General features: G+C 51.3%; 1 protein-coding gene across 7 annotated transcripts in view; it reads right to left on the bottom strand.

Moving 5' to 3' along the window:
* The window catches only part of PDGFRA (platelet derived growth factor receptor alpha), a 51391-nt gene that overhangs the window by 20640 nt on the left and 18110 nt on the right, over positions 1 to 12641 (bottom strand). For all 7 annotated transcript variants that reach the window (XM_075544305.1, XM_075544304.1, XM_075544303.1 and 4 more), the window contains exons 5-12: positions 12037 to 12164; positions 9497 to 9668; positions 9215 to 9404; positions 6007 to 6122; positions 5023 to 5149; positions 1845 to 2038; positions 696 to 790; positions 327 to 459 (exon numbers count right to left, since the gene is read on the bottom strand). In XM_075544305.1, the coding sequence (XP_075400420.1) occupies positions 327 to 459; positions 696 to 790; positions 1845 to 2038; positions 5023 to 5149; positions 6007 to 6122; positions 9215 to 9404; positions 9497 to 9668; positions 12037 to 12164 (1155 nt within the window). The remainder of the gene's footprint in view (positions 1 to 326; positions 460 to 695; positions 791 to 1844; positions 2039 to 5022; positions 5150 to 6006; positions 6123 to 9214; positions 9405 to 9496; positions 9669 to 12036; positions 12165 to 12641) is intronic.

Below are 12641 nucleotides of genomic sequence, written 5' to 3' on the forward strand. Positions count from 1 at the left end.
GAAACCAGCCCTCGAGATCACCTCTTAGCTAAATATAGCAAGTTGACTCACAGAGTAAAAAATACCATCTCTGAGTAGGATGCTCCTTTAAACAAACGAATCTACCTGAGACAATGGTCAGTGAGAGGGAAACTAGTTGAAAGGAAGAGAACCACCAGGATGAAAATAGAAGGCTGTGATGCACTGCGGAGCAGGTAACCAGTGCTGCTGGACAAGGCCTGTGGCCTTGTTGAGCGGTCATCTAAACCAAACACACAATTTTTTTCCCTCCTTTTTTTAAAGAGGTTGGGGGCAGTCTTAGGAGAGCAAACTGAATCAGAACTTACCAAGCACTAGTCCATCTCTTGGAAATTCCCACCTTGAGTCGTAAGGCAGCTGCATGGGGTCCACATAAATATATTCATGTCCATCAGGGCTGATGGATTCAATGACACGCCAACGGATTTCATACCTCGGCTTCTGGAAATGATCAAGACAGGTCACATTGCTGAGTTTTACCAAAATTCAAAGGCACCGAAGCTCAGTTAACTGCATCGGCCAAGTTTGTGGGCCCAGCAGGACTGAACAACATGCGTCCAACAAATCACATCTAACGTGAAACTAGCTCCTTCTCTGTGCCAAGCCCTAACCTAGGCGCCAGTCTCCTTGTCCTCAAGGACGTCAAGGATTTTTGAGTTCCTGGAGAGAAGACCTACCTGTTTCCAAATGACAACCAGGACGATGAGTGAGATGACCACAATCACCAACAGCACCAGCACGGCGGCGGCCACGGTGAGCTCCGAGCGCAGAGCTGGAGAGCGAGAGAGAGAGAGAGCTGGTGGGGGAAGGGCCTCGTGGGGGAGCCAGGGCCCTCTCACTGATGGAGGTGGGGGGCTGGGGGAGGGCAGCCTGGCTCATTACAGGGACAGGTGAGGCCATCGCTCAAACAGCTGTTTGCACGAAACCTCCACTCTCGCCCTGCTTTCAGAAAAAGACCAGATGCCCAGAGGATCTCCTTACTTTCTCTCATCAAGTTCTGAAAATGCACCTTTGGGACAAAATGTGAATTTGAGCGTAGGCTCTAAAAAGAGGTCTACCTCCAGCCATCAACTCAGTGCTGACTCGGTGACCCAATAGGGCCGAGAACTGCCGCCCCTGGGTTTCTGAGGCTCTAACTCTTTACAGGAGGAGGAACCCCCTCTTTCTCCCATGGATCGGCTGGTGGTTTTGAACTGCTGACCATGCAGTTAGCAGCCCAACTTGTAACCACTCTGCCAACAGGGCTCCTCGGAGGAGTGTCTATGAGGTGCAAATGGTTCATGCGCTCAGCAGCTAATCAGAGATGGAGGTCCCAACCTGCCGAGAAGTACCTTAGAAGAAAATTCTGGAAATCGGCTGAGGAACTGTCGGACACTGAAAAGCCTGTGGTGTGCAGTTCTGCCCTGACACACCCGGAGTCAGCTGGAGAGGGGAGCCAACTTGATGGCTTGTACAAGTTCAGAAGCCTCGGCTTTATACATGCCATTATTTGGAGAGGTTGGATTGTGGTTACGCTGCTGTGGACTTTCACGATTTTTTTTTCCTCTAGGACTATTTAACCTGTTTCTATGGTTGTGGAGAGCCACAGGCTGGGGTGCTGATTTTCCCATCCCCCTCCTCCACACACCTGAAGGCTAGACTGAAGAGAACAGGCTATACGATGGTCAAGAGACGAAGGAGCCCCTGCAAGAGGCGGTTTGGACCCCTGATGCCCAGAGTGGGCCCTAGAGGGGCACCCCATGCCTGTCTGGCCCCCTGGTGGGGAGGCCAGGTTCCACTTGAGGGTGGCGGGACTTGGCTGGAGACTCAGCCATCGAACAACTCACTGGGAGCCACCAGCTTCAGTTCCCGGCTGTCATTCCCGATGAGGTTCTTAGCCAAGCACCGCACAGCGAAGGTCTCGTCTACTTTGGCAAAGGTCACTCGGCCCTCCACGGTCTTTTTGTCTGGAGAGCGGACCTCGCTGATGTCGCTGGACCCGTTATTGGCCAGAAGGGTCCACGAAGTGTCATTATTACATCTGGGGGAGGAAAGGGGCGTCCACGTCAGGTGAGAACAATCGAGAACCTGAGGGTGGCGGCAGGTTCACGTTCTCATTGTGGGTGCGATGAACAGAATTGTGGGGAGTTCCTGCTTAAGGGAGACTGGGATTCTACTTGGTTACTGAAAATGTCAGGGACAGAGTGGTGACGGTCACACATTGCAAGCGTAATTGATGTCACAGAAGTCTACACTGTACGCTTGCATGTCCGTTAAAATGGCAAATTTTATGACATCTATATCTACAACCATTTTGTTTTTTAAAAGAATTAAAGAGCAATCTTGGTAAACAGGAGAAAGATACTTTTTGTGCATGTTTTTTCTGGTCCTTCACCCAAAGAACCAATAAGCTACGTGTGAGCGGTCCAGAGTTTGTGACTTAATGCACAAGAGATGAAGACAGACTGGTTCAATAAAAGAACACTGAAAACCCAAAGTCTTAACCCAGTCGCCAAACGGAACATTTCAACGGTTAACTTTAGCTACCGACCATGTCCCCACTGCTTGGGACGTGGGAAAGCCTGGCACCCTTTCTTCTGACCCAGGACACTTCCCTTCATCCCTCTCCCCTCCACCCCCCATCCCTGGACTGGAGCTGTCCTCTGGCAAAGTGATAAGACCTAGATTCCAGCGCCATCCCGTGCCCACGGCGCCTACATACATCCTCAGCTACCTTCAGGTCTGGAAGGGAACTCACCCCCGTGTTCAAATAAGGACATAGCTTAGCAGAAGCCTCTGCTCAAGGACAGAGCTCAGATCAGGAAGGAAGGACTGGAAACAGGCAGCACAGGGGGGGCGTGGGGGGGTTTGGAGGGGGGATCACAGTGGTGCCCCTCTGAAACAAAATGTGTTTTGAACTGTTGGATATAAAACTGATAACCTCTTCTGCACCCCGGCACCTGATTCCCAGTGAAAAGTGGGGAAAAGGAGACGTCGGACAGTGTAAGACATGACAAAATAATAGTAATTTATAAATTATCGAGGGTTCATGAAGGAGGGGATAAAATGAGGAGCTGATACCAAGGGCTCAAGTACAAAGCAAATGTTTTGAGAATGATGGTGGCAACGAATGTACAAATGTGCTTGACACAATGGATGAATGGATGGATTGTGATAAGAGTCGTATGAGCCCCCAATAAAATAATTTTTTTAAGTTAAACAATAAAAACTTCGGTCTTTTTTGTCCCTTTAAGCTCTGGGAGGAGGCTCACTCAGCCTTTGGAGGAGTAAGTCAAGGCTGTGAACACCGCCAATTGTCAGCCTGCAGGACTGACCACGCTGCAGCCCGGCCCCGCCCAGTCGAGAAGGCCGAGGGATGGGAAGGGAAGAAGCAGACTCCCGCCCAGACAGGGCGGAGCCAGGAGCTAGTGGGCAGGTACACAGGTCCTCTTCTTGATGCTCTAGGCCAGTCTAGTGACGACTCTGAATAGAAGCAGAGGTGTTTGCCGCCGGGGGATGTGAGGTAAAAATATGGGTTAAAAACCAAACCCACTGCCATCGGGTCAATGCCAACTCAGAGCCTCCCTAAAGTACAGGGCAGAACGGGCGCCGTGGGTTTCTGGGACTGTAAGTCTTTAAGGGAGTAGAAAGCCTCGTCTTTCTCCTAAAGAGAATCTGGTGGGCTTGAGCTACTGGCTTTGTAGTTAGGAGCCCAACCCATCCCCACACCTCTAAAAATGTGGGTGATAGTATGTCTCAGAACAGGGATCCTTAAAATCCATCAATTCAAACTCGAACTCAATTAAAACGCAGCCATTTGGTGCAACAGGCAAGATTCACAAGGGCCACCTCAGTCGCTGAAGGGTTAATGGGGAATTGTGTGTACGCTATTGCTTCAATCTCCCCTATGCCCTCTTTTCTTCATAACAAATTTTTCTATTTTCATATTATTTCAGAGCATCGTGGGCCACAAAAAATTACCTTGGGGGACTGCGTGTGGCCCGCAGGCCCCAGTGTGACACCCCTGGTCTAGAGGATCCTTCGAGACCTGCTCCCCACCCTGTTCATGCTGACACCAGCTCCCTGAAAGTGTTCCGCACCCCACCTCAGGCCGCAGTAATGGGAGCTGCAGGCCAAGTCCAAGAGGAGCATGCCCCTTGAGCAACTAAGAGATCAAAAGGGCAGTGTCTGCTCAAAAGCAAAACTGAGAAGGCAGGCTGGGTAGGAAACGTGGGTGAACACAGGGACACTGCGGAACCCAGGACAGGCAGCAGGAGTGCGCTGACGCCCCGGGGAAATGCAGCTGGTGCCACGGAACAAGTTGTGCACACACTACCAGAGGGGAAGCACGGCTGCTCGGGGAGCTTGCTCTTGATGCGCAATCCATTATTTTTAATGATACATTTTAAAAGAGGTTAAACATAGACCTAGCATATGACCTAGCAAGTCCGCCCCTAAAAACATCCCCAAGAGAAATGAAAACAGGTTTATAGACCACTGTTCACGATAGCCAGAGGGTAGAAATAATCCAAAAGCCCAGTTGTCCATGAACAATGTGGTATAGCCGTACAATGGAATGTTACTGAGCCAGACAAAGGAGGGGACACTGGTATATATTAGAACAGCAGTGAGCCTCGAGACATGGTGGAAAAGGAAAGCAGCTACTCACAGGTGACCACAGACTCAAGGTGGATTAATAGGAAGAGTCGTAATAGAGAAATAGAGATGGCTACAGCGGCTGAGGGGTTGGTTGGGGCTGTGATAGCCGAAGGGGGTCTTCGGGAGCGATGAAAGTATTCTGAACCTGGTTGTGTGATGGTTGTGCGACTCCATAATACACTAGAAGCCAGGGAATGGTCGACTTTAAAAGGGAGAGCCACACAGCTTGTCGACTCTATCGCAACGGAGCGGTGCTGGGGAACACCAAAGGGGAGCAGCCAAAGAGAAAAAGCGCAGCTGAGATCTTTCCTGTCCGCGGAGAAGCGTTCTGGCCGCAAAAGGAGTAAAGAAAGGTGGTTTCCGTACTTTTTAATATTGTTGCAAATCATCCACTCAATGTCAGGAAGAGGGGTTCCTCCAGCCGTGCATCTCACAGTCTGTCCCCCGGTAGAGGCATGGTGGTCATCAACCAAGTCCAGAATGGAGGAGGAAACTGGAAGAGGTTGAAGGAAGTCAGATTTGAAGCGTTCACGCCCCAGAACGCCGGCGACTGCAAATGGGGCGCCCCAGTTCAGACCCTGTCCGTGTGTCAGACCAACCTACAGACGAAGGAACCTCACTAAGGGGGCAGAAAGCGACTGCGTGGGGAAAGCTGCTCTAACCAGGACAGACCCACCTCTGGACTGGGTGCCCTGAGATATTTCAAATCCAGAGTGAGGAAAGGAAAAACTCTGTGGTTATTCGGCTCCAGGGCAAGGAGGCTCTTAAAAATCTTAATATGACAGTTTGGGATTCAATGAAGGGATTCAGCTAAAGTATAAAAGGACACAACAATTACTGAAGTAGATCCGTGGAACGACGTGAAGTTTTAAAGAGTATGTTTAAAACCAGTTGTCAAGGTCGTGAGGGGCACGCTCAATGGGCAGCTGAGCCCAGCCCTCGGCACACATAGGCACTCAGGAACAGAAGCTAAGCCTGCACACAAATAGGCTTGGACACTCCGTACGGGTAGGGCCACTGTACAAGGTCTACCAGGGAAACTAAGCAAAAGGTCAAACTCTCCAGAACAATCTATGGCCACCAAGATCAATAAGCACTCCCTTCACTCATCCCAGAGCGAGAGGTGTCCTCCTGAGACATGGGTGCTGAGGAAGATGTTAGAGACGAGGCCTCTCCACCCAGGCAGTTCTAGAGGATCCCAGAACCTCCCCGAATTATCTGAAGTCACAAATTCAAGAGTGCTATGGTCAACATCCTCGCTTCCCCCGCTACCGTGTTGTATTCCCCTCAATCTAACAGAAAAGCGCTGGTTCTCCAAGTCCCAGGTGTCTTCCCATGGCCTTTACATACCTTGAGTTATTAGTTCAAAAGTATAGTTCTTCACATCATCTTTGTTTTTAACCACGATGGTGTAATGGCCACTGTCTTCTTCTTTCGCACGGATCAACTTCAACTTACTTCGATACCTTCAAAGAAAAGAACGTTTTGCTTCAACAAGTATTAGCTAAACACATCGCAACAACGATGGCATTAACATTTTGTGAAAAGTCAAAAAGCACCCACTCCCCCTGCACTTTTGCGGGGGGAGGGGGTGACGGGGACACCGCGTCTCCTGTTGGAGAGTCTCAGCACCTTTCCCACATGACTTATCGACATTTCAGTCACAACCACAGAAAACTAGGCAGACAGGAGTTGAGGACGGCTGGCAGAGCTCCAAGAACAATCGGCTCTGACTTCCAGGTGACAGTAAAACCGTGCTATCCGCTTGCAAAACTCGGAACGTTTGCTCTTTAAAGAGCTACTTGGGTCCCCACAGAGCTGCATTGCAGGCGCGGCTCAGTCCCACAGTGGACGGCCCGGAGACAGGCACACGGGCATGGACACGGAGCGGGGTTGGTGACGGGGCGTTTCCACCCGCTGCATTTACTTAAAGGAAACTCTGGCAGCTCTCACAGGAACGAAGGGAAGCATGGCTGGCCTGGGGGCGGGGGGGGGGGGGGTAGAGAGGCGCGGGGCTGGAGCGGTGGTCCAGGGGTCGACTAAGGCTTTGACTGACGACGCCCTTTTGCGTCCACCCCTTATGTGCGGACGCGGACAGCTGTACGGATAGCACAGGACGTGCTGGTGGTTATTTCTGTGAGATTAAGGAACCTTACTGGCATCGTGGTTAAGCGGCTGCTCTCAGGCCAACAGCCGGCAGCGGTTTGAAGGCACCAGCCTCTCCCAGAAAGAGGAGGCTGTGTGCTGCCGTGGAGATTGACGGCCTGGGAAAGCCTATGGCGCTGCTCTACCGTCGGTCACAGTCACGAGGAGGCGCAATCAGCTGCATGGACGTGAGTGAAGCGGAACTGCAGGTGAGCGCATTGAGGAGGCTCAACTGAGAAGCACCTGGAAATGGAAAAGCATCGTGCCCAAGAGGCCGAGGCGCTGGGATCCAAGCTGAGCGCGCAGTGGGCTGGCTTTCCCTCTGCAACGCCAAACTGAGCACGCTGCAGGCCTGAGCATCCTCGAAGTGCCTCCCCGACGCGGTCTCCAACTGCACAGACTGCCCCGTCCTGTCCTGCCCTCCTCTCGGTTCACAGAGGCCACGGGGACAGGCGCAGGTTAAAATGCCTGTCATTGGATCTCCCTGTGGACCTCCTCTGGATTTGTTCTAGTTCTTAATATTTCATGATCTCTTTTCAATCAAGGTTTCTCCTCCGTTTTCTTTTGTCCTTGTTGTGAGGGTTGTGTTTGTTTGTTTGTTTTTGTTTGGGGTTCGTTTCTTGATTTTGTTTTGTATGTTTCTTCAGTATCCGAAGTCCACAGAGCCAGGATGGGACTAGTAATTACCTAGGGACAGGCAGGGGAGGTTGGGGACTTGGAGGGCTAACAGCTATGGGTGTGGGAAAAAAGGACATGTTCCACAGTCGATCATGGTGACGACTGCACAACGCTCTTCAATCAAACTGCTGGACTGTGTGACAGAAGAACTGAATGCCAAGGAGAAGGGCGGAGAGGTGGCCCTTGGGAAGAATGGCTTTGAACTCCACGAAGGCGGGGCCCCAACCATATTGCTTGTCCTGGGTCGCCTCCCAGTTCTTAAGGGAAATGGGACCAACTGATGCTGAAGGAATTCTTGTGCCCTTTCCACCGGCACTTTCCCAGAAGCCCTCGGTTGGCGAGCTTGTCTTTTCACAATTGCTTATGACGACTTGCAGCCACACGTGAACCCGAGCGTCTGCCGAGCGGGCTGTGCCAGCAACACCAGCCCTTCGCCGTCTCACAGTGGTCGGTGGGAGGGTTGGCACTGCCCACCTCTCCGTGTGCCCTCGCCGCTCAGCTCCTCCGCGGCCTTCCAGCTTCAGCCTCTGCTCCCTTTTCCACCACTGTTCTCACGCGGGTCAGAGAATCCTTTTTCTCAGGTGCTGTTCCACGATGACTCGTGGAATTCCATCCAGAAAAGCAAGCAAGCAAACCCTGCGGTGAAGTGATCTGTGAGAGCAGTGTTACTCCTCTTCCGTAACTTCCACCTCTTGGAGATTCCCGCCAAGAGCCACAGCTACAGTGGCTGGAGAGAGAGAGAGAGAGAGAGAGAGAGAGAGAGAGAGAGAGAGAGAGAGAGAGAGAGAGAGAGAGAGAGAGAGAGAGAGAGAGAGAGACTTCCGATGCTCAGGCTCTAACCATGACTGACAACCATATGAGACCTCACAACAGCATCGGGCCTAATCCATTGTCTTCAGGACATAGGTCTCTTGAACCGCACCTTATAGAAGAGAAGATGGAAGCCGAGTAGTGACTCATTCAGACTTTCACCACCTGCTAAGATGTGGAGAATCGTCTACTGGCACAAAAGGCTGGGGCGGGAATGAACCACTGTGTGCTCTCGCCTACAGGAACTTCACTAGGCTCTCCTCTTTCCTACACCGGCCATGATGGGAGCAAGCGCGTTTCCCATTAAATCCACAGAGCTTCGTTTCACACACTGTCTATGTGATAATTCCCTTGGCAACTGCAATCACCACTCTACGCCCGGGTATGGGCAACCAAAGCAAACCCAAATCATTGCCGCCAAGCCGATGCCAACCCCGAGCAACCGTACAGGACAGGGCAGGACAGTGCGGCTCCTGTGACTCTCCTAGACGGTGACTCTTTGCAGGAGAGGAGGGTCTCTTGTCTTTGCCCTTTGGAGCTGGCTGGTGGGTCCAAACGCCTAACTTTGCGCTTAGCAGCCCAATGCGTAACCACAGTGATTTCAGGGGTCTGACGGACAGACAACAAGGTAGTCCAATTTCAAAGCCTTGCTCCCATTGTTCGCTGAAGCCGGGGTGATGTGTCCCTGCGGGCGGCCTCGCGCACAGCGGTCCTCTCTTTGCTTTTATCATCCCACACTAACACAACCGGCACCACACGGCAATGTTAGTTTTCCAGAGACCCGACTTCAACCACGCCCTAGCTTGGATTGTGAACCCGGCAGAAATGGCTTCTGGTTTGGGTGGTGAGGCAAACGCACACGCCTTGGTCTCTGCGGGCCCCGCCAGAAGCAGCAAAGCCACGCCAAGGGAGGGCCCGTCTTTACCTTGTCTCCTGAACCTTTTCCAAGTCGGTGGTGATCTCCGTCAGGTTTTCAATCAGCGTCAGGTTGTTCTTCAGCCAGGAGACGGTCGGGGGAGGGTAGGCCTCTATGTTCACCACAAAATGCTTCACCTTGTGCAGTTTGACAGTTTCCAACTGGCTGAAGTCGGGCTGGATGTCAACGAATCCTCTCTCTGTATGGGAAGAGGTTTCCATGAGATCATGATTACCACCCATCGGATTCCGGGCGGCGCGGGCAAGGGACGGGTTAGGAAGCAGCCTGTACCATGCACAGAGATGGTGACTTTCTTCATTTCCTTGACCTCCCGGGTGGCCTGGGTGGCCGTGCACTGGTAGTCCCCGCTGTCTTTCACCGTGGCTTCAGGGACAGTCAGCGTGTACACCAGCTTCAGGGTGGGCACCCTATATTCATCCAGCAGTATGAGGCCTTTCTTGCGCTACAAAAGAGGGGAGGAAAAAGGCTTTAAAACAACAGCTTGAGGGCAATGAAGGTACCAACGTGCTTGACAGAGTGACGGATGGCTGGGTTGTGATAAGAGTTGTAAGAGTCCCTAATAAAATGATTAAGAAAAACAAACAAGCAGCTGGCTGAGTAACGCTCAGACGGGCATTTCATGACCCAGGAAAGGGTGTGCCTTGAGTCGCGCTGAGGGAAAATCAGCCACAGATGACAACCTGCTATGGTCATGGGCACGGTGGGGGCACAGCGGGTTCCCTGTTGGACTGCTAACCGCAAGGTCAGCAGTTCCAAGCCGCCAGCTGCTCCTGTGAAGAGTTGCCATTTCAGAAACTCACAGAGACAGTTCCACCCTGCCCTAGAGGGTCGCTAGAAACCAGCATCCACTCGGTGGCAGTGAGTTTGGAGTGTGAAGGTCACAAACGGCATCATGACAGCTGTGCTGACAAAATCCAACTGCTTGCACCTCCCAGGTCTCAAAGGGTTATAACATGCCATCAAGTAGATTCCAACTCATGGCAACCCTCCAGGGCAGGGTAGGACTGCCCTGTGAGTTTCTGAGACTGTAACTCTTCACAGGAGAAGAAAGCCTCATCTCTCTACTGCAGAGGGGCTGGTGGCTTGGAACTGCTGACCACATGCAGCCTACTGGGCCACCAGAGCGCCTTCGGGTTCTAAGCATTCAGAAACCCCCGCGGGAGGACGGGATGCAGTGAGCACACTAGCTTCCTGCACACCGCACAGTCATCTCGGGTCTCTTGTGTACAAAGCGCTAGTTCTGTCCAGTGTGACGGCATAGGACATACGTGACCTAGAACCTTAAGTTTAAAATATAATGGAATCTCTCCCACAAATTTCTGAAGTTCCCTAGGCTGGGGTTCCATTCCACTCTGACAATACGAGGTCAGCAAGTGGCAGCACTGACTTGAGGGCGACTGGCTTGGTTTGGGGGGTCTGTGTATACAGTCAACAAAAGCAAACTCACTGCCCTGAGTCCATGCGGAGGCACAGCCGCCCTCAGGGACAGCACAGCACCGCCCTGCAGGGTTCCCAGACCGTCACCCCTCGACTCTTTACGGGAGGCGACAGCCTCGTCTTTCTCCCAAAGAGGAGCTGTTGGTTTTCTTTTTATTAAAACTATAAGGGAAAAAATTCAAAGAATCCATCTCCCCAAAATCTTAATGGTGATACTCTAAGAAGCTTGTCCTCAGCTTCTCTTTATTTTACACAATGTCAATAGTATACCTTCATCAGAATAGAAAATAAGGTTGTTTTCTAATATATAGATACATGTTGGGGGGGCAGACAAGTGGTGTGTATTTTGGGTTGGAAAAAATATCTACCACCCATAAATGGTAGGAAAAATATCTATGTTTTAAGAGTGAAAGGCCATTAAATATGAAGAACAAGTATATATATGTTTTTAATTAGCCTGATGTCTTAGGAGAGAGGCACACACATTTGCAATAAGCTCCATGTGGCTAGATGTGAAAATGCCCGCCACTCCCTCAGGCCAGCGCCCCAGTAAGGAGTGAAGGTGACAAACAGCTCAAAGGGGGGCGAGAAGAGGAAAACAGGAGAGAAAGCCATCAAGTGCCTTGTGAAACCAAGAAAAGGCAAGAAGCACAACTACATCACAACCCAAGTAAAGGAGGCAAAAGCAGCCACAATCATTTCACTTCCCCCTGGGACGTCTCAGCCGTGGGGACATCAAAGGGCCCCTGGTTATTTGCAGCTTTTCAAACTTGCCGGTTGTTTTCTCGTGGGCACAGAGCCTCTTGCTTCTTTCTGGCTCTTGGGCAGAACGTGTGGTGCCCCATCTGCAGGCTTTCTGAAGGTCCCGGTCCAGCAAGTCACCTCAGACCCCTGCCCTGATCCAAGAAGCGGACCGGTCATTGTTAGGGGTTCAGCTGTGTCTTCCACCAAAATAGGAGCTGAAATCTCTGCCTATGGCTATCATCCTAGTTGGAAACAGGGGTTTCCTTGTTCATGAGGTCCTATCAATGTAGGGGTGTCCCACCTTTAATCACTCCTGAGTGATGCTAAGTTCAGAGACCCAGTGAGCACAAACTGGGAACCCTAAACTGCCCAAGATGAAAGAGGCCAGGAAGAAGCCACCTCTAGAGCCCCACTTGGTGTGTTCTCTGAAGCCGCCCACGGGTTGCTCTTTCTGCTAGACAGGCCCAAGAAGGGAAAGAGTCCCTGGTCAATCGTGCTCCTGAGAGATGGAAAACTGAGGTCTCGAAAGGCCATAGGGGAAAAGAGAAAAGAAAGCAAACAGACAGAGCAGGAACCCGTGCTGTGAGTCAGCCCCGCACCACGCCCCCACGGGCCTAGACGGCACCTACCGCTTGTCCAGGGTAAGTCCACTGAAAGTCCACCACCTCGTTGTTGAAGACTGCACAAGTCACCACAATCTGCTCCCCGGCCGTGTACACCGTTTTAGGAGCTTCCATTTCCAGGTCGAGATCTGATGCTGCGATACAAGAAGAACATTGTTATGGCTCTCGCTGAAGGCTTTGGGGTGTGTTTGTTTTTGATTGTTTTATTGCTATTGTTTTTAGTAAGTGCTATAAGGTGTGTGTGTGTGTGTGTGTGTGTGTGTGTGTGTGTGTTGTGTCTGTTTTCAAGAAACCCCTGGAAAATAATTTGCAGACCAGTTTGTTCAAGAGGAATTCTTTTAAATACCCTTAACGCTTCCATTTCTTTAAAAATTAGTAATTTGGCATTGGAGTACACAGGTTGGCATGTAGTTGGAATACAGAGCCCCTAGGTGGTACCAACCATTAACCTATTCAGCTGTCAGTTTCAGTCCACCCAGAAGCATCTGTGGGGGACAGACCAAGAGATACAATTCTGGTAAGTTAGCCATTGAAAGCCCAAGAGAGCACAGTCCCCTGACATGCGTGGGGTTGACTCGGGGCAGAGCTGATTTGGCAGCAGTTGATGTTGT

Source organism: Tenrec ecaudatus, chromosome 3 (genome assembly GCF_050624435.1).
Source record: "Tenrec ecaudatus isolate mTenEca1 chromosome 3, mTenEca1.hap1, whole genome shotgun sequence".
Taxonomy (NCBI): Eukaryota; Metazoa; Chordata; class Mammalia; order Afrosoricida; family Tenrecidae; genus Tenrec; species Tenrec ecaudatus.